The sequence below is a fragment of the Hippocampus guttulatus genome, chromosome 4 (assembly GCF_054856545.1).
Source record: "Hippocampus guttulatus isolate MCC_2025c chromosome 4, RoL_Hgut_1.0, whole genome shotgun sequence".
Lineage (NCBI taxonomy): Eukaryota > Metazoa > Chordata > Actinopteri > Syngnathiformes > Syngnathidae > Hippocampus > Hippocampus guttulatus.
This window is the reverse complement of record NC_141264.1, coordinates 11,808,211-11,831,821: the sequence shown is the minus strand read 5'-3', so window position 1 is coordinate 11,831,821 and position 23,611 is coordinate 11,808,211. Positions and strand designations below refer to the sequence as shown.

Sequence of the window (23,611 nt, the reverse complement as noted above, 5' to 3'; positions counted from 1 at the left end):
ACATTGCCCAATTTAAAATGGGGAGATCAATCATCTTGCATTTATGTGCCTTTGGCGATGCAGTATGTATGTATGTATATGTGTGTGTGTCTATGTGTGTGTGTGTGTGAGGGGTGTGGGTGTGGGTGTATTTCTATATGTTCCAGTTGCCTTTGGGAGAAAGGGGCAGGGTAAACCCTCGACTCGTTCCTACTCAATTGATCTATTCGAGTCATGAGTTAACCAAATGTACATGTTTTGGGAATATGGGAGGAAGCCAAGTGCACAGGGATAACAGAAGCCCGTATTAAGCATGGGGAGGGAATGCAAACTCCACACAGGAGGGCCTCAGCTGAGATTTGAACCAAGCAACCTTCGATTTTGAGGCAGATGTGCTAAGCGTTAATTCACCATGTTGCAATGACGACCTTGACTATATACAATGGAAATTGTTCCAGGTTTTTTCAGCTCACTATTGTTGTATTGCTTATTGCATGAGAAAGGCTCCTATTTTGTATTCTGGACCAAAACACCCAACTCAATAACACTAAAAGATTAAACATGTGCAGGAATGTTTAGATGCAGTCACTCACAAATAGCTTGTTTATTCTCGCCTTCAGGTCTATATGGATGTTTCTGGGCTATACCACAGTATCATGTGGTCATGTCACTGCGCCCCCTTTTTTTTTAAACTGCCTGACATCCAAATGTAGCCCCCTCCTCACTGACTCACATGGTGGTTAAATGCATCTGATTGCTCTTTTGGAGGTAAACTCACTGTGCTTCGATGTGCCAGACTGGAAGAGCCAAAATAAGCAATGGACAGGAAGCATCACCTGGATCGAGCAGAGACGTTCTCCTTCGTCAACCCCTGGATTCGATATTTTCTCTTCTTTTTCAGCTTCTTATTTTGGGTGAGTAAAGTTGTACGAAAACAACAAGCAACGGACAGATTTTGTAAATTTGCTGTGCACCGCACAGTCACGATATCATCAGATAGCAGCGAGGAGCGAGGGCTTTCTTAAATAGTCCATTCAAACCCACAGAACGGATTACATTCATCAATCCATGGTGCAAATTCGATTAATAATAAATGAAGAAATATAATTTAGATTGTGTCTGCGGGAAAAAAAAAATTGCAGGGGCACCTCACCTCCCCCGCTGGTGCCTGTTTTCATTTTCTGCTTGGTCTTCTATCACGGTGACAAATGCTGAGTGGTTTATTTTTATTTTATAATCAAGTCGCAATGATGCAAAGCACATGTACTGGAGCTGAAGCTTTATATTGCTGAATGTCACATGTTTTTAACTGCATTCCTTACCTTTGCATTTTCACATACAGTATACTGTACTCACCAAATCTGTGAGTGGACTGAGTGACTCGTGTCCAGTGAGCGCTCATTCTTCCCTCATTATCACAGCTCAGATTCTTTGGCTTTCTGTGAAAACAGACACGGACGGGCTTTGGAGCAATTATTTAGCCTCAAGGGTTTTTTTAAAAATTCATATTTAATCTCGATGTTATAATCAATCATAAGTAAACAAAGTATCATGTTTCTTCACGTCCAACAAATTGAATTCCCGAAAGTGTCTGAAAATAAGGAATGTACCGAATAATCGAGAAAAAGTGAGATTGGATAGCTTCGGGTTGTGGGCACAATGCCTTTCCATTGAAATGCACAAGCCAACTGTGATTACACAGGCTAAATTTACCCCTCAGATGTTGAGAAATGCCAACAAAGCTCCGAATGGCAGTCAGCCTAGCTGGAAACATCCACAGAGTTGTCGGGACGTCGCGGCACTAACCGCAATTATTATTATGGTATACTCAGCTGTAAACACAGAGCCAGATCACACGCATGCATGCATGAGAGAAGAGACATCAGCTGGGGGGGGGGGGGGGGGGTGTGTGTGGGGGGGGGGGGTGCAGTGCCTTGTCCAAGAGCAACTTGATAGTAGCCAGGAAGCTAATTTGCATCTCTTCAATCACTAGTTGCCATTTTCACGTTTGTCCGCAGCAGCACTCCAACCGTGACTCGATAAATGAGCAACTCGGGAACCTCACCCGAGACATTCTGCATGACTAGATTCCACGTGAGTCTTTCTAAATAAGCATTTCTTGCACACTGCACCCCCATTACCTGCGGGCTGTTCCCAGTAAGAGAAACAGTGTGCTGTGTTTTCAGCAGTAACTGCAAGACCAGCAGGCACATGGCCTGGCTGTTGACTTTGTTTTTTGGGACATGAGCTTGGAAGTGAACACTGTGGCGCTAATCCATCGGGCCTTTTGTCTTCGTGCTCCCCATGGCGCCGTTCATCTGGCTTTCACGTCCCTGCACAATTCACCTGATTCATCTCTTTGAAAAGCCTGAAAAACCGAGTAGGCTTATATTCACCGTGCATGTGTTGAATACTCAAAAAACAGTGTGAAAGAGTGGAAAACTAGTGCGCCGCTGGCCTCACTCCTAAACAACCAACAATATCCTTAAAGCAAAAGAAAGAAAACGGGCTTGAAAAATCTTTAAAACACAACGGTGCATGTACAAAATAAGAATGTTTTCTTTTGTCTGCTGCTCTTTTGTACAGAGAAATAAAACCCCGGGAACACATTCTACTTAAGTGGAATACAAAATATAGGAAATAAGCATGTTTCTTCAACTCAAATTAGGCCTCAAGTCAGAACAGCTACAAATCGTCAACAACACAAATCATCATCATGGATTGTTGCACAAATGCAGTTATTTGTCAATGTATAGCTGTGAATATGAGGGAGCGTAAAATATACAGTACGGTATATTACACAAGTTGAGAAATCAACGAAGAAGAGTAGAGACATTAGCCTTGACCATTTAAACAAGGGAAAGCTGTAGTTGTTTGTTTTTGAATTTGGGCCTTTCCATTAAAAATGGCACCCTGAGCAGATAACAACTCCCACACCCCCACTCCAGTAACTCCTTACAGCAGGCGTAAGGAACTCCAGTTCCTCGAGAGGCATATCCTGCCTGTTTTAGGTCCTTCCCTATTCCAACACACCTGATTCAATTGTGCAGACCTCGACAGAGCTTGCTGACGAGCTGATTGTTTGAATCAGGTGTGTTGGGGACCTAAAACAGGCAGGACATGGCTCTCGAGGAACCGAAGTTCCCTACCCCTGCCTTACAGCCTTCATTGTGTTGGGGCACCGCGTGGGCTGCCCACACCTCATTTGTGATGCCTTGTTCTTTTATCAGTAAGGGTTTTCTTGTGTTTGGCTTTAAGCACAGAGAATGCCAAGCTCCTCACACAAGCCACCCCTTGATGCCTCCTTCCTGCTTTCACCTCCTTCTCATCTCTCAAACACATTTGCCATTTGTTCCCAAACAAAAACACCTGCCCACCGCCTCAGGTCTGCGGACCACACATTATTAGAAGTACCAAGAACTAAACTGAGGCTCAGAGGGGATCGAGCCTTTTCTGTTGCTGGTCCCTCTCTCTGGAATGACCTCCCACTGAACATTCGGCAAGCCTCCTCGCTGCCCATCTTCAAATCCCTCCTCAAAACTCTCTTGTATTCTTTGGCATTCGACTCAGCATGACTTAGATTTGTTCTTGGTTTTACTGTTCGGTGCTTTCTACCACCTTTGTTACCGATTTGTTTTACTGTTTATTGTATATGTTAAATTGCTCCATGTACAGCACTTTGGATGCAGCGATGGCTGTTCGAAAGTGCTCTATAAATACAATTGAATTGAAAAATGGCAACATTTCAAGTTCAGCGAAGAAAAGACATTCACATCAGAAATGTTTTTTTTCTGGCCAAGGTCAAGCGATGCTTGTTTGATTTTCATAAGATGATCATGTAATATAGAAAGGCAAAGAAAGTAGCTCTGCATAACATCTCGGATTTTATAATAATTGAACAATCCAAGTTCACAATCTGGCGACACAATGGGAGTGGGACGATTCGCACATCCGACTCACAATGCAGAGGTCGCGGAATTAAAAAAAACAAAAAAACTCAATCATAAATCTCCTCAAGCTCGAAGAATTACTTACTATTGTGGAGCGCGCAGCTGCCAGACTGTTTAAACAAGCTAATATTTTTGGAAAAAGAAGATGTAAACCTTTGGTCAAATTGTTTACTGTTACATCGAGTTGTTCGACCACATCAGCAAGTTAATTTAATGTGGAAAAAAAAACCCCCGCTGCTGTGGATTGTGATGTAAATAAAGGCTTCTTCTATTCTAATCTCTTTTCAATCAATGTAGTTATCGTACGTTTAAAAGCACAATCGAGTGCTGGAAAATAAATGTTCTTCCTTTTTCACATCAACAGCCTATTTCTATTGTACAGTGTTTGATAAAGACCATCTTATCCAACTGGCAACTGGCAAAAAGGTTACTTATTTTAGTGTTGAGTATGTTGCCCCTGCATGAGTCCAAACATACATGAAGTAGGCACAGCAATACGCAAACCCGTACTGTAAAATGAATGAGCGGATGTGGTCTCGTCTTTCCACGCATTTTTGTTTCTTCTCAGTACCTTAAAAAAAAAAATGCTTTCGGATGTCAGAAAATAGTTTTAGATGTGATGATCAAAACCTCACCAGTGACAAGTAGCATAGGTCAGCAAAATGCCAGAGGCAAAGAGAATGGCAATGTCAGAAAAAAAACAAACTTCAGTCGTTTCTAACAGCAGCGTTTTGAGCTCCAGTGAAATTTCTCCTGGCCCCAACTTCACTAAAATAGATCACCTAAAATGTCATCAATACTGAGAGGGAGCATGTTACTGTCAAGGGTCTCCATGATAATGAAGAAGTCTAAAACAAAACAAGTAAATAACATTTCACATATTAATTAGATGTGTTTCCTCCTTGAAGTTCAATTCTTCAAACTTGACCTTTAGATTTTGGACAGTTGTATACTTCTAGCTTTATGGCAACTTTTCTGTTCCAGCAGAAAATCAACCTGGGATTGGTTTGGCCTCGGACCTCACAAATGAATGGACAATATCCAACCACAAAAGCTTTGAGCAAACCTTCCCAGAAGAGTTGGCTACGAAATATTTTCTTTCATTTCCCCTTTTAGGCGTCTCAAACACCATTGTCCACGCTTCATGTCGAATTTGGCCATATATTAAAAGGTGTTTTTTTTCTCCCCCAGGTTTTCTCCTTGTTGATTGTTGCAATCGGTGTTTATGCTAAAGTCCAGAAAGCCACAGGTACTGTATTAATTTTTACCAAGCCCTATTCTCATGTGTTTTTTACTTAATGTGATGAATGTTCAATTCACCTACCATGCATGGTTTTGGAACGTGCGAGACAACCCGGGGTGGGGGGGGAGACAACGCAAATGTCACACGGGAAGGATTCAAAATTCAAACTCATGACCTCTCGGCTGTAAGACTAGCAGATCTACCATCGCCACACCACTGCGCGGCACGCTTCATTATTATCTAATTTATATCTAAGTCTCTTGAGACTTATGTTGATCTTTGTGTGGAAATGTTGACATTCACTCATTAAAATTAGAAAAGAACATCAACACATATGGCCCTCATACTCCTCCGTGTCATTGCCATCACTTTGCCAGTCACTCATTTTTTAACTCATCTTAAATTGGGTTACATAAAAAACTTTTACCTTTACTTGGGACTGTTCAGGTGATTTACTTCTGTATGTCGAAGCTTAAAAATAAATATTGCCTATGAGATGCTTGAAATAGCTGAGGTCAGACTTGTGTCCGGACATGCTTTTCTACACTGCTCATGATTGCAATAGTTGTTGAAATCATTTTCTCATTCAGTCATATTTAATGGTTAGTGCAGGGCGCCGGCACAGTGGTCGACTGGTTAGCGCATCCGCTTCACAGTGTAGAGGTGCAGGGTTTGATTCCGGCTCCGGCCTTCTTGTGTGGAATTTGCATGTTCTCCCCGTGCCTGCGTGGGTTTTCTCCGGGTACTCCGGTTTCCTCCCACATTCCAACATAACATGCATGGCAGGTTCATGAAACACTTACAATCACACCTGGGGACAATTGCGAGCGCAAATTGTTGTTCGTCTATATGTGCCCTGTGATTGGCAACCAGTTCAGGGTGTCCCCTGCCTACTGCCCAAAGACAGCTGGGATAGGCTCCAGCACGCCCCGCGACCCTTGTGAGAATAAGTGGATGAGAACATGGACAGATGGATGGATGGATGGATGGATGGATGGATGGGGGACACAAAGGAGCAGCGTGGATTCATTGCACTGCTTGCAGTTGCTCTTAACAATCCACGAAGGATCTCATAGTTCGTTCACATAAAATGGGGATTTTAGGAGGCATAACATAATGGAATATATTTTATAAATGGATGGCTGTTGTTTACGTACTAAGTGATAGAAAAGCTTAGATAAGAGAATGGAAAATAACAGACAGCTGCTCTCTAACCAGAGCCTGTCCCATTTCTGTCTTTTTACCAGACACTGTGCGGGACACGTTCCTGATCGACCCGGCTGTCATCCTAATTGTAGTGGGCGTGGTCATGTTCTTCATCACTTTCTGTGGCTGTATTGGAGCCCTCAGAGAAAACATTCACCTCCTCAAAACAGTAATAGACACCTCACAAATATTGACACATTTCCTGTATAGCGACAGGATCAATCCAATCTCAAGGGAGTTGAACAATATTGACAAATCTGTTTCGCAAAGATTAGTCACATTTGTCTTTTCTGTTTTCAGTTCTCTTTAACTCTGACACTGGTCTTCCTCACCCAGCTGGTCATAGCAATACTGGGCTTCTTTTACTCAGACCAGGTATGTGCCTCTTTGTGGTAACTCGCATAATCATTTTATAACATAAAATTAATATAGCAAGTCCCTCTGGGGCCACGTTATTGGGTCTACTGTTTCTACTCTATGTCCTTTCTCACTTGCCATACAGTGATGCAACATGACAGTCTAACCCCGTAATGTAGGAATCCAAGCGTTGCCGATTGTGCCGAAACTGCCATCGATGGTCACCAAAATGTATGTTCACATTGTTAGTTAATGCTCAGTTCAGTTCAAATGTATTTATAGAGCACTTTCGAACAGCCATTGCTGCATACAAAGTGCTGTACATGGAGCAATTTAACATACACAATAAACAGTAAAACAAATCGGTAACAAAGATGGTAGAAAGCACCGAACAGTAAAACCAAGAACAAATCTAAGTCAGGCTGAGTCGAATGCCAAAGAATACAAGTGAGTTTTGAGGAGGGATTTGAAGATGGGCAGCGAGGAGGCTTGCCGAATGTTCAGTGGGAGGTCATTCCAGAGAGAGGGACCAGCAACAGAAAAGGCTCGATCCCCTCTGAGCCTCAGTTTAGTTCTTGGTACTTCTAATAATGTCTGGTCCGTCACTTGATGCTCACATCAAGGTCTGAAAATATTAGAACGATCGCCCGAGTATTAGGGAGTTTAGGGTGTTTTCCTGTTCATAGAGTCGCTCACTAGAAAGCTTATGTCACTTCACGAGAGAAACGCCTCGTCCGTTAAATACAAAACACATGACATGTCTTGCAACGTTACTCAATGCCAAACTCTGAAAAATGTGCAGGACTCTTGCATCCAAACATCGACATGTTCATCGTGTATACGCCTGCCTACCGAACCTTATTTTCAGTCACGCCGTGATTGGTGGTGCAGACGAGACTGGCCATCAAGCAAACAAAAATTACATCACTTTTTCTTTATATTTGTAATGTCTTAGTGATAAGCAACTCAGCATTACTATTTCACAACACAACAATATTTACTATGATCAAATCAAATAAGACGAATAAAAACTCCTCTTTTAGAAATCCTAGCCATCAACGTGGTGGGCGGGAACACAGAGACATACAACTCAGTCAGCTTCCTTAACGGGCTGGAGTGATCGTTAGTGAATATTCATCGGCATTTTGTTATGTTCTCTGACTGTACTGTAGGTGGAAGTGTTCCTATTAAAATACCATTGAGCTGAAATAGCCTGTTCAGAAAATACAGTGTTTTGGCGACACTCTGGCTTTGTTATTTTGCCTCCTGACGACACAAACTTAACGGTTAGGAACAATTAAAGGGAGGAACGAAAACCCATTTCCGTCCTTGCTTAATACGTCCTTTCGAAAAAAACTTCTCTTCCTGCGTCCTCCGTCCCAAAAATGGCCGTCCATCCGGGACAGAAGTACAAGCCTTTCCGCCCCAGGCCTGGAATGCTTATCTCTGCCTGTACATTTAATACCATTTGCATCATGGCAACACAATACACTGATAATCTTGAGATTCCTGTGATACATGATGGACTACCTTAAGCTACCTCAACTGTACAGCATGCAAATTGGCGGCAGTTCAAATGAACACATGACGAATAGTAAATTAGCATGTGGGAGTGTTCAAGTGTAGGTTGTATTGTTGTGGAATGTCTCATTTATTCAACAAACAACATGAATGATCTTTTCAGGAGTCATTCTGCTTTGAGTCTTTTGTTGCAAACGTGAGGCACGGGAACATGAAATGAAATGTGTAAAAAAAATAATAAATTCCATACTTTTCAATGAAATACAATTGACGAGGTTTGACTGTTTGGCATGTTCGTGGCATGTCACGATGAACCAAAAAAAAACATGAGAGCGGCGTCTTTCAGTGGCCATTAAAAAAAAAAAACATTTACCTCATTAAAGTCTTTATTATTCTTGTGTATTTAATATGGATGTCATTTACTGAACAATGCCAGTCATTAAGATGATGTGTGTCCACGAAGGCCGCATGTGTGGGCCAGATGCTATTATAATGTATCCCAGAAGAACAAAAACAATAATTGCCCAATTAATTGTCTCACATCCATACTCTGAGTGTCATTATGAGCTCAACTTTAACACACAAGCCATTATTGTGACTGTAAATTGTCGAACCTAACCTGCTTAATCATTTCACTTTGAAACATGTATGAGCAATGGCTGCTAAGATTAAAAATATTATGTGAATACATTCTTCCAACAACGGTCGTTTAAAGGGAGAGGTTTTAAAATACTCTTTCAGGTCATTAAACTAGAGTAACAAAAGCCCCCCCCCCCCCAACATTCTTTTTTAAATGGCACCTTAACTCAGTGCTTCTTTCTTGGCACATGGCATACCGATAGTTAAATACTGTATACACTTTGTATGATAGCGAGTTGGTTAGAAGTGCTAATTCTGCTTGGTTTTGGGAAACAGCTCAGCATGTGAAAGTGAGTCACCGCAAGGATGGTGGCTGGTGACAGAATCGACCAGTCAGTTGTTGTTGGGTGTTATTGGCTACTTAAAACGGGTCTGCACGGATCAGGGAATCGTCTTAGTCTGATGTCCAATTGAGACTAAAAATATTTTAGTTCATTTGTTCTCATAAACTTGTTTTTAATGAGCAGGTGAATGTGAGTCATTGTGGATAGAGGCCTCCACTCCTGAGTCACCCTCTACTAAATTTCTAGCGTTTGCTTCTGCTGCATATGTGTTAATGGTTGGATGAACATAAAATGGAACCATTTCTCGATACTGTAAATCATCCAAAGGACAGCGACTCCCCGTGATCCTGTTCAGGATAAGCGGTGTTGAAAATGGATGGATGGATCTCATATTTTACTCACACCTATTTAAATGTTTACCATTTATATTATCTTATGCAATTTGTCTTATCATCTTATGTTTTAACTCCAGTGTTCCTCACTGAGGGGCATCCACACTGGGAGCTATGTTTAGCTCTCTGGCTGTAGGGATGCTGCCATTGGGGAGGTCCTGGCTTGGCGGATGGGGGACTCCTCCGCCTGCCTGAGTAGGGATTGCTCCCGTGGTAGGCTTGACTCCGGGTGGGGCCTAATATTTCTATGTAAGCTGGAATGAGCCATGTGTCACTGACTATTTTTCTATGGAAAAAAAAAGTAGACGATAAATATAAAGTAAAACTGTCAGATGAAAAACAGTTAGTATGTCAGCTGCTAAGCATGTCTTGTGCCACAAGGCAATCACTCAAGACTGCGAGTGGTGACCAGTCTGGGGTATACCCTGCCTGCTCCCCAAAATCAGCTGGAATAGGCTCACCCTCAACCCTGGTGAGGTCAAACTGTGGTGCACCCTGTAACAATTAATACAACGCGTAATGAAGTGAAGTGAATTACCATTGCAGCCCGAGCAAGGGAATGCCTCTCAGCTATTGCTGAGGACGTCAGCTTGTGCCACTTGGCGACTTTTCATATCATGGCATTATAAAAATCCCCGGTTACATGTTAGTCTTTGTGGGCTGCAAAGAGATTTTACTAATCAATTAGGAACAGACACTTCCATAAAAAAGTATTTGAGTACATATACTGTATATGAAAACGGGGGTAGTCGAGTGGTTAGTGCGTCAGAGTGCAGAGGTTTTTTTGGTCTACATTCAGCGACAGACAAGGAGAGAGAGAAGTGCTGTGCTGGGTGTGAAAAGCTTGGAACAATCTGATTGCATAGAGACGCAAACGAGGAAAGTAAATCAACTGCTGGGATTAGTTTAATCAAATTATTAGTCTGAATATACCAGCTGGCGTCCACGTTTATTTTGTCATGAACAAAGCTTTGAATATGATTTCCACTCTAACCTTACAATGTAAACTGTGCCTATTATACCTTGCCACCCTCCGCTGTGCACTCTGTCAGTCCACAGACTGCCTGCTGCTAAACAGAACAGTTTAACAACCCTGCCAGCATCGCTAAATGATTCAAATGCTTCAGCACTTCAAAGCGGATCCAAATGTTCCATTTCAACAGATCCCTTGAAGGAGACTTTGCAACTAATGACATGAGGAGATGACGTTAGATCCCAAGGTCCACAAGCACACACAGCGTGTGAGGAGGGGGGAGATCAGCATGAACTGTTTAGCAAAACTACTTCAGGATAAAATAAATTGTGACGGAGCTCGGTGTGTTTATCAGCAGAATTTGCTTTTCCACACGCTCTAATCAGAGTAATTCCAGGAGCCCAGCGCAAAACACCCACAGAAGTTCATTTCAAGCCAAATGAAATTTTATAGCTCAGCAGGTTATCGGCATACAACACTCTCATTATCATATATTATCTAAATTCAATCTGTATCACCTTGTTTTGACAGTTTTAGAGGGGAGGAACTTAAATTGAAGGCCCATTCAAAAGGGTCACACAAAGAAGACGACAGAAGGCACGAATGAAGCGGCAGGATTTAATTTCTAAATGCATCCAATTATTTCTGGAATTCTGCTCATGAGTCAAAAAAAACCAGGGCATTTCATTTATGATTCATCTAGGTCTGAATTATATTAACTCAAGCAGAGAATGGTGAAAACCTGCATACTAAATTAGTTATTTATCCTGCATGTATGTGTATACTGTATTTTATATGCATTGGGTGTATTGATCTCACAGGTAATATAGTTTTATTGTTTTATGCTGCCTGCACCCCTGCTCTTATTATACTGCAATACATACTGTGTTGTGGAGAAACTATGTATCCCACAAGATGCTGAATACCACATCTCATAAACTGTTCTGTTTTTCTTGAAAAGACCCGTGACACTTTGGGAAGGTTCGTGAAGAAAGGAATTGTGCACTACAGGGAAGACCTGGATCTGCAAAACCTGATGGATTACATTCAGAAAGAGGTGCTCTGACCTATTCCTCTCTGACCCTACTTACTGTGTGACTTCACAATAATCATAACCACAGATTGATTGAGCATGTCACGCCTGTGAACCATGAAATAACATATCCCTGTGACCACAGAGAGATGCTGACTTTGTTTGCTATTGTCTCCTCCGAGAATGGCAAGATTTAATATGCATTCTCTATATTTTGAGGCTCAAATCATGTGGTCTACCTTTACACTGGCAAAAGTGAGCAGTGGGGTTTTCCCCCCCATAAAGCAATCACTGTCTGGTAGGAAGTGTTGTGCAAAGCCATGTTTCTACAATACATACTACACACCCCAATGCCAATGAAGTTCGGACATTGTATGAAATTAAAAACAGAATATAGAGATGTACAAATCATTTTCAACATGTATTCACTGTAATACACAACAAGACAGGTTATTTGATGTTCAAACTATTTTTGGCGGGTGTAAATATCCTGTCATTTTAAATTTGATGTCTGTGACACATTCCAAAAAATATGTGTGACTGTATTATTCCACCTTTCCTTTTAACACCCAATAAGAATTTCCAAACTGAAGCCACTAATTGTTGATGCTTTTTAGGTGGAATTCTTTTCCATTCTTACTTCATGTACAACTTGAGTTGCTCGACAGTCCTTGGTCTCCCTGATATACTGTAATATTTTGTGCTTCATAATGCACCCCACATTTTCAAAGGGAGGCTGGTCTGGACTGCTGGCAGGCCTGTCTAGTACCTTGCTGAAATAAGCAGAGGCATACCTGAAAAACACATGGCTGGTATGGCAGATATGATGTTCCAAAACCTGCGTGTACATATTACGTACATTAAAGGTGCCTGCACAGATGACCAAGTGACCCATGCCATGGGCAGTAATTCACCCCCATACCATCACAGATGCAGGACTGACGGACACCGGTTTTGATGATGAATAAGGGAGACTGAATAAGCATTAAAAGAAGCGGCTTAGTTAATCAGTGGAATCATCACGGACCGGGTCAAGTACTAATGGACAGCTCAGTCCGTCACTGGTGGATGCCCGTTTTACTGACAACTGACTTAAAAATGCCCTGCCTGTCTCATGCCTTTGTTTCCGAGGCTGAATACAAGTAGGGTGAGGGTTGCTTCCATTGACTGTATGGAAATGCTTTGCGCTTCCTGTACAATAGATAGGGGTATGCACCAAAGAGCTGCAACCCACCAATGAACCAAGAATCAAGATGACGATAAGTATTTATAGACAAGAATCGGAGTGCAAGCGACTTATATTTGGCTCCTACCCTTGGCCACAATTCGGAGAGCGATTCTGGTTTACGTACGTCATTTTAAACTTTATTTTAAGGGTTACAATAGCTGCAGGCAGCCACCACTATGCTCTTGCTGTACCTAAAATTTCCAAAAATTCACAAGTGTATGTGAAATGTATATAAGTGTGTGTGTGTGTGTGTGTGTGTGATTGTGTGAGAGAGAGAGAACTTTACTGACTAAAGCACGGTCAAAATAACGTGACGGACAGACTGACTGGTGATTACAGTTTGGTTTGGCTTGAAAAAAATGACAGACTGACAATGATGGACGGGTGCTCAACCCGGTGATGAATAACGGACAGGGAAAATTTGAGAAATTGCCGGTGTGACAAATGTGCAAAAAAAACAACACAAGACAAAGAAAGAAATGAGAAATTTGGCAAATACTTTCCCCGCCCCACTGTGTGTGCGCGTGTTTGTGGGCCTAACACTAACAATACAGTGTCATCCCACAAGCATTGTTCACCTGCAAATGGGGCATCATTTAATAGGGAAATAAAGAGGCGTTCCAATCATAGAAAAATCATTAGCAGGCAGCAGAGAAATAGTCTACCAAACACACATTTTGTGTATTTATAATAAATGTCCTTCACACAGTTCCAGTGTTGCGGTTGGAACAACTATACGGACTGGTCATGGAACTTGTACTTTAACTGCACTAAGGAAAACCCCAGCTCAGAACGCTGTGCTGTTCCTTTCTCTTGCTGCACTCCCGTTCCTGGAGAGGTGAGTCTTTTCCTTTTTTCCACTCAATAAAACCTCAGCAGTGATATAAAACAATGGAGTGAGAATGGAAAATTGTTGCTAAACAAACATGACATCCTCCAGGACTCATAATTGGCTGACTGATTGCCTGAAAGTAATGAAACAGCAAATCAAGTTTGAAGGTGATCTGTCTTTCCCAGATGAGAATGAGTCTGCACAACATGAGTGTTTCACTCCAGCCTCAGCAAAGCTGTGAGATGCATTTAAACAAGTAGTTTGAAATGTTAAAACTGCTAGCAAGAATTTATTGTTGCAGCCTCATTTCACGAATCCTGCCCCTTCACTTCCCATCAACATGCATGAGTATGATTCTCGAACTATTCATAATGGCATGCGATGACAAAATTGTCTTGTCATGATGATAGTAATAGAATGCATGTGCAAATTGAACAAAAAAACAGTGCTTACAATACTATCTAGCATTGTTAGCAACACAAAACTAGCCTTCCAGTGTAAACCAGCTAACGTAAACCACAGTTGCCCTATTGGTTGCATGACTGTCATGGAGTGTTACCATCACACCAAATTGGCTTTTAATGTTTTATTTTGGGGCATATACTGTACACCCATTCAATCCATCCATTATTTGCACTGTCATCTTTAAGTATTGCTTATTTTGCATCCTTCTCAATATTCTCATCTGCCAGGACAACAACAACATTTATCATGTACTGTACTTCTGTCCGTTAAATGATAGTTTTAACAAATTGTGTGTGTGTGTGTGTATGCGCGTGCATGTGTGTGTGTGTGTGTGTGTTTGACAGTTGCAAACTCTCACTTTCAGGCACATTGCAACACACACACATCCACACACACACACACACGTCTCTCAATGTGAAATACTCACAAGTGGACCGAACGGCGTTTTGTTCAGGAAAAAACTAATACGTAGCATAAAAGAGCAACAAACAAGATCCATTTAAGAGTGCTAAAACTTCACCAACCTTAGCAGTAAAGTAAAGAAAGTGATAATGTGATCATGGGAATTAATTCAATATTACCTAATTGGTGCAAACATTATTTTGTACAGAACATCTTGTTCATCTATCTATCCATCTTTGTGACACATAGTGATGAGAGAACAATTGCACGCTCATTCGCTCGCTGACCAAGAGTTTCAGGGTTAAAAAATATACAAATCCAATGCAGTTATAACGGGAAACAATTAGTCACGGGTTTTTGCTATTCATGGGCCGGCCCGGTCCTTATTTCCCGTCAATAGCGGTGGTCCATTGTTGTGTTCAGCTAAACAAGCCCAGATTTCACACTGACTACATACATTTTAAAGATCATTATTTTAGTAGATAAACTCTTTGAGACACTTTTGTTTTGTGCTGTGTACAATATGTGCCTGCTTTCAATCACAATTGAAAGAAACTCATTACAACAAAGACATTTTCAGAAAAGCATTCATTTAACATGAAGTAGGTGATTTGACTGCAAAATCCTTTGATTGTCTGTCAAAATAGGGTTTTTTTAAAATTTTGACTGAAAAAAACAATACCACATGATATATTTCTCCAGAGCACTAACATATTTCATTCTCAATAGCAAGTGGCTATACCAAAGTGTCCATCCTTGCAAACAGAAAGCACCCACTTCAAGCCATGGGTGTATTTTAATTTACCTTTTTACATTGTCTCAACAGCTTTATGCTAAAGATTTCCAGATGGCCAAAACATTAGATAGGCCGGCACGATCTAATCAGATCCAGTGCAACATCAACGAAGGTGTGAAGAAAAGTCTTGCCTTGACAGCATTTTATTTGTTTGTGAAATCGTCTGGCTGGGTTGTGCAAAAACAACACAGCTGATTTCCATGAAACCTTGTCGAGGGGTGTCAGCGTATCTGCTGCGTGAGAATCCATGACTTTTTTGTGCATGCAGATAAACAACATTTTGAGTCACGTCCCACAAACCAAAATGGTACAATCTGGCTGTCTCACATTACCCTGCATCATCACCACAGTAGGATTTGTGACATTAAAGTTGTTGTTTTCATGACAAGATTTGGTTTTGCACCAGGGGTTAGTTGGCTGTTAGCAGGTTGGAGCTGCCTGCCTTTTGCATTTCTGGATGCATTCTTGATATTGAACCGTTATTGTCATTGCACACACTGTTTAGTGCGGAAACAATGTGGTCGAACAAATACCAACACAGCACTGTTACCTACCCCCCCCCCCCCCCCCACACACACACACACATACATACATCTACTGTATTTTCTATGCTGCTTGTCCTCATTTGGTTGAACTGGAGCCTATCCCACTTGTCTTTTTGCGGGAGGCAGGATGTCCTTTGGACTGGTCGCCAGCAGCAGTTGCTTTATGTCCTTATTTATCTTTCCACTTTCCTTATCAATTCAATCTTGGCAGAGGTCTGCACGCTGCCTCTCTTGTGTTAGATCTCATTAGCCTTTGAAGGTCCGTTTTTTGGCAGTGACTGCTGCTTCAAACAAAATCCTTTACTCTTATATTCAGTATTTTGCCAACATCGAGTAAACACGCACGCATACATACACCAAGGACTGCTCTAAATGTGAGTAGAAGTTACACGTAGGGACACAGATAATTTATATGTAAATATGATCTCATGCATGCATGATTACACATATTTGCAGTCAGCGATTTACATTCTAAGATGCAGTGCACAAAATCCAGCGCTTACATGCCATACCTGACAGCTCCTTTCTGTCTTCACGAAGACAGAAAACTAACGAGAGCAAAGTAGATCCATCCCACTATTGATTAAATGTCACACTACCCAGAAAACATAGAAGCAACCTGTTTTTATATGACTGCAAAACCAATTAATCAAACCCTTGGAGAATTGATGCAGTGCTGCATCCTACTGTCCTGGTCCTGCAACTGCACCAGTGCTTCGGGGACTTGCTGGAGCTTGTGTGTCACATCAAATGGACGTGCACCTTTGCTGGATTTTCAACATTTCTCTGTTGTCATTGTCCTCATTTCTTTTCCAATTCTTCGCAGTAAACAGGCTTCGACAAATCCCTCTCCCAGCCGTCACAACAGTTAACATTCTTGTCAGTGCTACCCACAGTGACTGTTGCCTTCAGAGAACCAATCTTTCATCAATGTTCACATCAGGACTTACAGTCTTGGTTTGTCTTCTGGCACACAGGCAGTAATCAACACTATGTGTGGCTTTGGGGTTCAAACCTTGGACCGGCTGGAGGTAAACAAGTCAATCTACCCAGTGGGCTGTGCAGACAGAGCTGGGTTGTGGATCGAGTCCCATCTGTTCCTGGTGGGAGCACTCGCACTGGGTTTGGCCTTGCCTCAGGTAACAGCCCACGCACATGGACACCAGCTACGTCAATAGTCCCATGTCACAAGGACCTATGCTCAAGTCTTCAGTATTGTAATAGCACTTTCATATTTCATATTCAGATGGTTTTTGATTTTCGATCTAAAGATAACCCACAAGATTCTTGATGAATGTGTGCTTTACAAAAGCTGACTGCAGCAACTTCATATTTAGGACCATAATAATATAAAGTAGTTATTATCCTTGTCTTTCTACTGCAGTGAATTACAATCATTATCACTTCTTAAGTATTATTTAAGTGTTCATCAAGTCAAATCTAAAGACAGAGATGGCTTTTCCATATTCGAAATGACCCACACATTAGCCCATCTCTTGCTGAAGTCAGCTGGGCTCGCCCTCCAGCTTTGACTTGACCCTGAGCAGAAAGAGTAGCATCAAAAATGTAGGGCGAAAGTGATGTTGCATTCATGCAACAACGGGAAAAAAATTAAGTAGGTTCCGACCCACAACTTGGAAGATAAGATGCACCTAATGAAGTAACCTATGAAGATTTGTTTAGCTTCAAGGAAGGATTGCGCCTTGAATGACTCCACATAGAGACTGTAGCTGCAAAGTACATAAGCAAATGCCTGCAAATCTAAATTAAAAAAAAACTAAAACAAAAAAAAACGAAATCCAGGAACATTTCATCCCACTGATGTGAGACTAAAATTGTCGCACATAAAAGTGGAAGTCAAGTCTGCCCACAGGAGTCTAAACATGGTATTCTTATTAATGTTGGTGGAATAAGAATAAAGAAGATGAAGTCACCCTTTGTCAACCATCTCAGGGTGCAGCCATTTGGACATTATACTGCCCTCTGCTGTCGACTGGAATTAATGTCAAAGTGCCCTTCTTCCCGCATTACCAACATCATGGCTCACCCGTTTTTTGGAGTTGGGTCACTTGACGTTCCCTTTGCTGACGTCGTTGCTGAAAGGCGCAGAGAGAACAGCGAGAGAAGAGCGATGACAAATTATCACTGCAAAAGATGCAGTTGCGTGCCAGTATGGCTGTCGGACATTATCTGTCCTGACATGAGTCAATTTGTGTTTTGTTCAGGATGGATAATGTAAAAGTTGAAAGTACAACCATACTCACACATTTTATTAGAACAAGTTAAATCCATGCAAATCATTGATTTATGCATACCACGGCTGAAATTAGAATTTAACACCTCCCCATTTTTCTCACTTCAATGTATTTCCTAGGGTGCTATCGACATGAAATTTTCATCGGATGTTGGGAGCAACCCAAATCATCCATACATACAAAGAAACTACAATTAATAAGATCAAAAAATACACAAATGTGAAATGACACATAATTGAACACACAAACTGCTTTTCATTTACTACTTTGTACAAAAGGTTTTGTTTGCAATGACAGCTTAAAGATGCCTCCTCCATGGAATAACTCGTCGCATGCATTGGTCTGATGTAATTTTGGCCCATTCCAGCACACAAGCGGTCTTCACATCTTGAAGGTTGTACGAGTTTCTTTGATGGACCTTAAATTTCAGTTCTTTCCAGAGATGTTTGATTTGATTTATTCCAGTCGGGTGATTGGCTGGGCCATTCTTGCAGTTTGTATTGTTCTTTGAAACCAAGTGAGGGTTTCATTAGCAGTATGTTTTAGATCATACGGCTGCTGAAATGTCCACCACGGATTCATTTCCATTATTATTCTTTGCATTCCTCTGCCAAAAACCTTGCGAGGAGCGCCTAACTGATGCAACTTAATGGTGGGATGATTGGCTTTCCACTCAGAGCGCCATACAGAAGCTTAGACGTGCCACTGTAACCAATGCTTTTGTTATGTTTTGCAACAACTACCGTATTTTTTGCAGTATAAGGTGCACCTCTCCAGTGAATGGCCTATTTTTAAACTGTTTGTTGTAGAGCGCAATGCGTTATGAAGTGCATACAATAGAAGCTACAATAAAGTGGCTGTGGTTTTGTCATGCATCCACTAGATGGAGCTCTGCTGAAGAAAATACAATACAGCTTGATTTTATGTAGAGCTTTCACAACCGCTGCAACTGAACATTTAAAATATTATATCCAAGAAATCAGAATATCGATCCATATATAAGGCTTATTGGATTATAAGGCACACTGTCAATTTTGAGAAAATTGAATGCTTTTAGGTGTGCCTTATAGTGCGGAAAATATGGTAGTTTGTGATATTCTTGAGATGGCTCTTACCCATCATGAGATGCGTCTTCGCTCACACCTTGGCAATGAGACCTTTTTGGAGGGCATCAATCGGGACTGACCCGGCTGATATTCATTTGCAATGACGACGGGCTGAATTGTTGTGTTTATGGATAGATTTTAGGTGTTGTCATGGCCTTGCGTGAGTTTTTGCACCAAACCTGCTTCAGGTGTTCAATACTTTTTCCCTGTGTAATTTCATATGATTACACATACCTATTTCTGATCATAATTGTTCCACTTTGTATGTACAGATTCCTTGGGTTGTTCCCAACATTTGGCGAAAACTTCATGTCAATAGCACCTTCGGAACTATATTTAGTGGGGGGCGGGGGGGGGGAGTGATGAGAAATACTTACTGCATTACAGCAGCTGTATATGACATGACATATCACTGGCGTCGGGCGGAAATCTTGTACCTCCAAAATCAACATTTTTCTGGAGACCCAAAAACGGCATGGTTGTTCAACCCCTGATATTGCATCATCAAAGAGGCCACTTTCACCGCTTTCATTGGTCAAGAATTTGGAAAAATAACATCCACGCATGTGGACTGACCAACAGTTTGGATTTTTGAAAAAGAATATGCCATATGACCAAACTGTGATGAAGGAGGTTCCGGCCTGACACCAACAATACATTAACACAAAGCCTCAACATTGTATATGATCATCTTTGGCAATTCTTGAAGATGTCTTGTGGAGGACAAAAACAGAGTATATGTTTAATATTCCGACAGTTGCTTTGTCCCCGCCTCTTGCCATAAGGCTCCGCCCAAACTAAGTGTTGGTTGGTTGGTTGAGCATTACCCAGATTATCTGACAAAAAACTGTGGCTCATGAAAATGCAGTGTAGCTCTGGAAACTACGAGCCACAGTGGCTTGGTGAACTCAAAATTGAATGCTAGGCCTTGCTGATGTCGGTGTTTAAAGTGACATAAGCATTATGATGTTGGTGGTTGTCTTTTCTATCATACAACTTCTATGCTTTAAAAAAACAAAACAAAACAGAAAAAAAGTTATACTTACCACAATTTCTGTTTGCACATTATTGGACATGACATTCTGGCAACAAAGCTAAAGCCTCACTTTGCATCCTCCACTCGTTGCCGGCCGCCAGCTCCGTGGTAACGCGGTCCCCGGTTTGAATTATTTAAGACAAGTGAGGATCGGAAGAGCCAAAGCTAGTGAGCTGAACTTCTCGTGTCACCCACAACCATCTTATTTCCAAATCTTGACCCTGCACGGATGCGTGAAGATTGTGTCGCTTGTTGGCCAGACATGTTGCTGCTCCACTCCACACAAGTGTTATCGTCTGGCGACAGCACCAGACCAGCAAGTCGAATGTCCTCTGTAAATTAGCTGACCGAAAGACAAGCTGAAAATAACACGTGATAAGCAATTAATCAACTTCAAGATTCAAACGTTCATGCAGAGTTGTAAAGTTGATGAACTAATCGGTTCAATATATTTGCACAGGTTATGAATTTTGTACGTATACAAAATCCCCAATCACATAAGGAAGGATTTTTTTTTTGCATGAAAAGATAATAACACTGCACATTATGGATTCATGGCCAAGTTGAAGATTGATGTGTGACAGAAGAATAAATGTACATTTTAGGAAGATATGTTAAACTATGCACCAAAACCCCTGAACACTGGAAATCCTGAACCATATTCAAGTTTTGGCCAATGCCAAATATAATGTAATGGCATTATTTTGTTTTGTTTTTTAATCTCTCTCTATATATATATACTGTATATATATATATATATATACTGTATATATATATATCGATCTCTCTATATAGATATATATCTATATAGGTATTGATATCTATATATAGAGATATATATTTCTATCTCTATCCCAACGGTTAAGAGGCAGGCCTGTGAAGCGCTGTTGAGGGAACCATAAATGCTTTGGATTTTTTATTATTATTTTTTTATGAGCTTTGTTGTGTTATTTTGTCTCGGGCATGCAGATTTTACAGTGTTACCAAATGACACTGCAGTTTCAAGGTGGGTGTCCTTGTTGTGTGTGCGTTGGGGGGCAGGGAAGCAGACCTATTAGGATTACACTCCTGTAAATTTGACTCTGCCATTATTACAGACCAATTCCAAACATAAGAATTCTGAACAATTTCATCTTCTTTTCAAATGAGCATTGCGACAACCTTACAAGGCACCATGACAGGCTTGGCACAGGCTGCACATTTGACAAGCGCCTGTTGAGTCATCTAAAGCAGCCGCCCCTGTCCTCTAGATTGCAGGCATTGTGCTGTCCCAGATCCTGATCTCTCAGATCCAAGAAGAGATTACCTCCGTGTCGTGAGCACAAGCAAAGACTACGTAAGGAAAAGAAGAATGCAAGGGGAGTAAAAAGGAAATTGCAGTGCCCTGTCCGACTCAAAATGCACTCACAAGGAGTTTTTCTTACTGTTGTATTTTGTTGATCTTCTTAATGGGAGTAAACTCAGCTGATAAGCGGGAGCCATTTTAAAAACATTGCTGGCATTGAACCTCCAATGTCGTAATTTGTTTTTTATATCCCTTTTTTGTTGTACAAATCTACACTATTGTTCAGTCCACCATGGGTGGGTGGTATTTATTTATTTGACTGACCAATCTAATGTTGCCGATGCAACGCCAATGGTTAAACAAACATGGTATTTGCGGCCGACTGAAAACTGCTAATTTTGGAGGTAAAAAGATTCTACCTGCCAGCGATATTCAAAAAATAAAAGTGAGACTTTCGTCAAAAATTCTGGATATGTATCTGAGTAGGTGGAACTACTCTTTCACTCGACATTATAGCATTGTGCTGGGTTACTTAAAATTGGATGTCAAATTAAGACAAATAAATAAAAAACATATAGTAATGTGTCCTTTTCTGATGTGTGTGTTTTGTTCTTTTGTGCCTTGCTGACATTAGATTTGTTATCTGGTCATTTTTATCCAGGTAGAGCATGCTGCACTCATCCCTCAGCACCCTTCCTGATATTTCCCAGTTGGGGGACCCCCCCCCCCCCCAAAAAAAATCCTTTTGGAGGGGGACAACAGCATGTTACAGAAAGAGGATAAACTGAGGCTTCCTATTAAGAACGACACTGAGAAGACACAAGATCCATAAGATGGTGCGGTTTTTCTTGGTTTCTTGCATACAGATTTGATAGGAAATACAGAGGAGTGATTTGATTGCGAAATAAAAATGTAATGTACTACACTGTCGGTTGCGCTTAAACAGCAATCACTGTTTGTCTGATTAAGTGAATTGTGTAGTGTAAATAAAAGAGTACGTACATTCGACAGCAAGTACTGCTGTTTTCATCCCACCAAAGTGGTTGGTGCCCGAAAAAGATTTACACAAACTAAGGTGTGGTGATTAAAAAAAAAAAAAAAAAGAAATTATACAGTCAAACCTCGGTTTTCGGACGTCTTGGTTCTCGTCCAATTCGGTTTTCGATCAAAAATTTTGAGTTTTTTATTCCTCGGATGATGAACAAATTTCGGTTTGTTGAGCACACTTGAATGCACCATTTGACTCCTCTCGCCTTCCTTACGCGAGGAAGTGACGCTTCCTCGTGTTGCTTTCCATTGTGAGCAGATGTGCTCAATAAACATTTTTATTTTAAAAAGAGCGTGGTTTCGGTTTTCGAACAATTTCGGTTTTCGAACAGCCTTCTCAAACGGATCATGGACGAAAACCGAGGTTTGACTGTCGATATATTTATTGGAATTCATTTGAATGAAACCATGTATTTATGATGATTAGCTGTGTCTGATTAAGCATGCAAATGCAGACATCCATCAATGATATCGTTTAGGTTTTAGGGTGAACACATTTGCAAAATGTGCACACTTTTCATTCACAAGGTAAAATGTGTTTAAAAAAAAAAAGACAGTTGGTCTGGGGGCGTCCTGAAATCAGACATGGGAACCTCAGATTACGTGTGCTTCTTGCAATCAGTCTAGTGGTGAAGGGCCACGGCTCTCTGCATCAGACGATCAGTCAGAGGGGAGTTTGGCTTTGTTGCTTCACGCTCCACCAGTAGACATCTATTGGAATTCAACGCAACACCATATAGAGAGATGAACACAGATTCAGAGAGAATGCAAGCTGACAAGATCACGTAATCGATGAGGACAGTGCAACACAGCTCTGTTATGTTAAAGTCAGAGTGAATCCTGATCAGCATGCACATAAAATGTCGGCAGATAACATCATGCGACCGGACCACCGTGTTATGTTCATGGTTTTGTTTCATTATATCACTACATGATCTCTCAACAGTCACACAGAAAAAAAAAACCCAAACCATGGCACACAGTTCTAAAACAAGAAAGGAATGCGACATCCTATGCGGAACTCTCAACTGTGCATT

The 23,611-nt window shown here is 41.2% G+C and overlaps 2 protein-coding genes across 4 annotated transcripts in view; one reads left to right on the top strand and one right to left on the bottom strand.

Annotated features, from left to right (window-relative positions):
• The first annotated feature begins 760 nt into the window (after positions 1–760).
• tspan33b (tetraspanin 33b) lies at positions 761–22,452 on the top strand. Of its 2 annotated transcripts, XM_086109792.1 has the most exons (9): positions 761–893; positions 5,121–5,178; positions 6,420–6,547; positions 6,679–6,753; positions 11,506–11,601; positions 13,515–13,643; positions 16,823–16,984; positions 21,493–21,578; positions 22,189–22,452. In XM_086109792.1, exons 1-8 carry the CDS (start codon positions 798–800, stop codon positions 21,559–21,561), a joined length of 813 nt encoding a protein of 270 aa, XP_085965918.1. In that variant the 5' UTR covers positions 761–797; the 3' UTR covers positions 21,562–21,578; positions 22,189–22,452. The 2 variants fall into 2 exon arrangements, with proteins under 2 accessions (XP_085965918.1, XP_085965919.1); XM_086109793.1 differs by lacking the exon at positions 21,493–21,578.
• The window catches only part of ttc38 (tetratricopeptide repeat domain 38), a 30,208-nt gene continuing 28,949 nt past the window's right edge, over positions 22,353–23,611 (bottom strand). For both annotated transcript variants that reach the window (XM_086109790.1, XM_086109791.1), the window contains exon 14: positions 22,353–23,285. In XM_086109790.1, the coding sequence (XP_085965916.1) occupies positions 23,198–23,285 (88 nt within the window). In that variant the 3' untranslated portion in view covers positions 22,353–23,197. The remainder of the gene's footprint in view (positions 23,286–23,611) is intronic.

Bases quoted from the DNA above. Each gene is read 5' to 3' on its own strand.
- tspan33b (XM_086109792.1), top strand. From the start codon at position 798: ATGGACAGGAAGCATCACCTGGATCGAGCAGAGACGTTCTCCTTCGTC. The intron at 6,548-6,678 runs GTAATAGACACC...TTCTGTTTTCAG, and splicing joins ACATTCACCTCCTCAAAACA to TTCTCTTTAACTCTGACACT. The intron at 13,644-16,822 runs GTGAGTCTTTTC...TCTGGCACACAG, and splicing joins GCACTCCCGTTCCTGGAGAG to GCAGTAATCAACACTATGTG.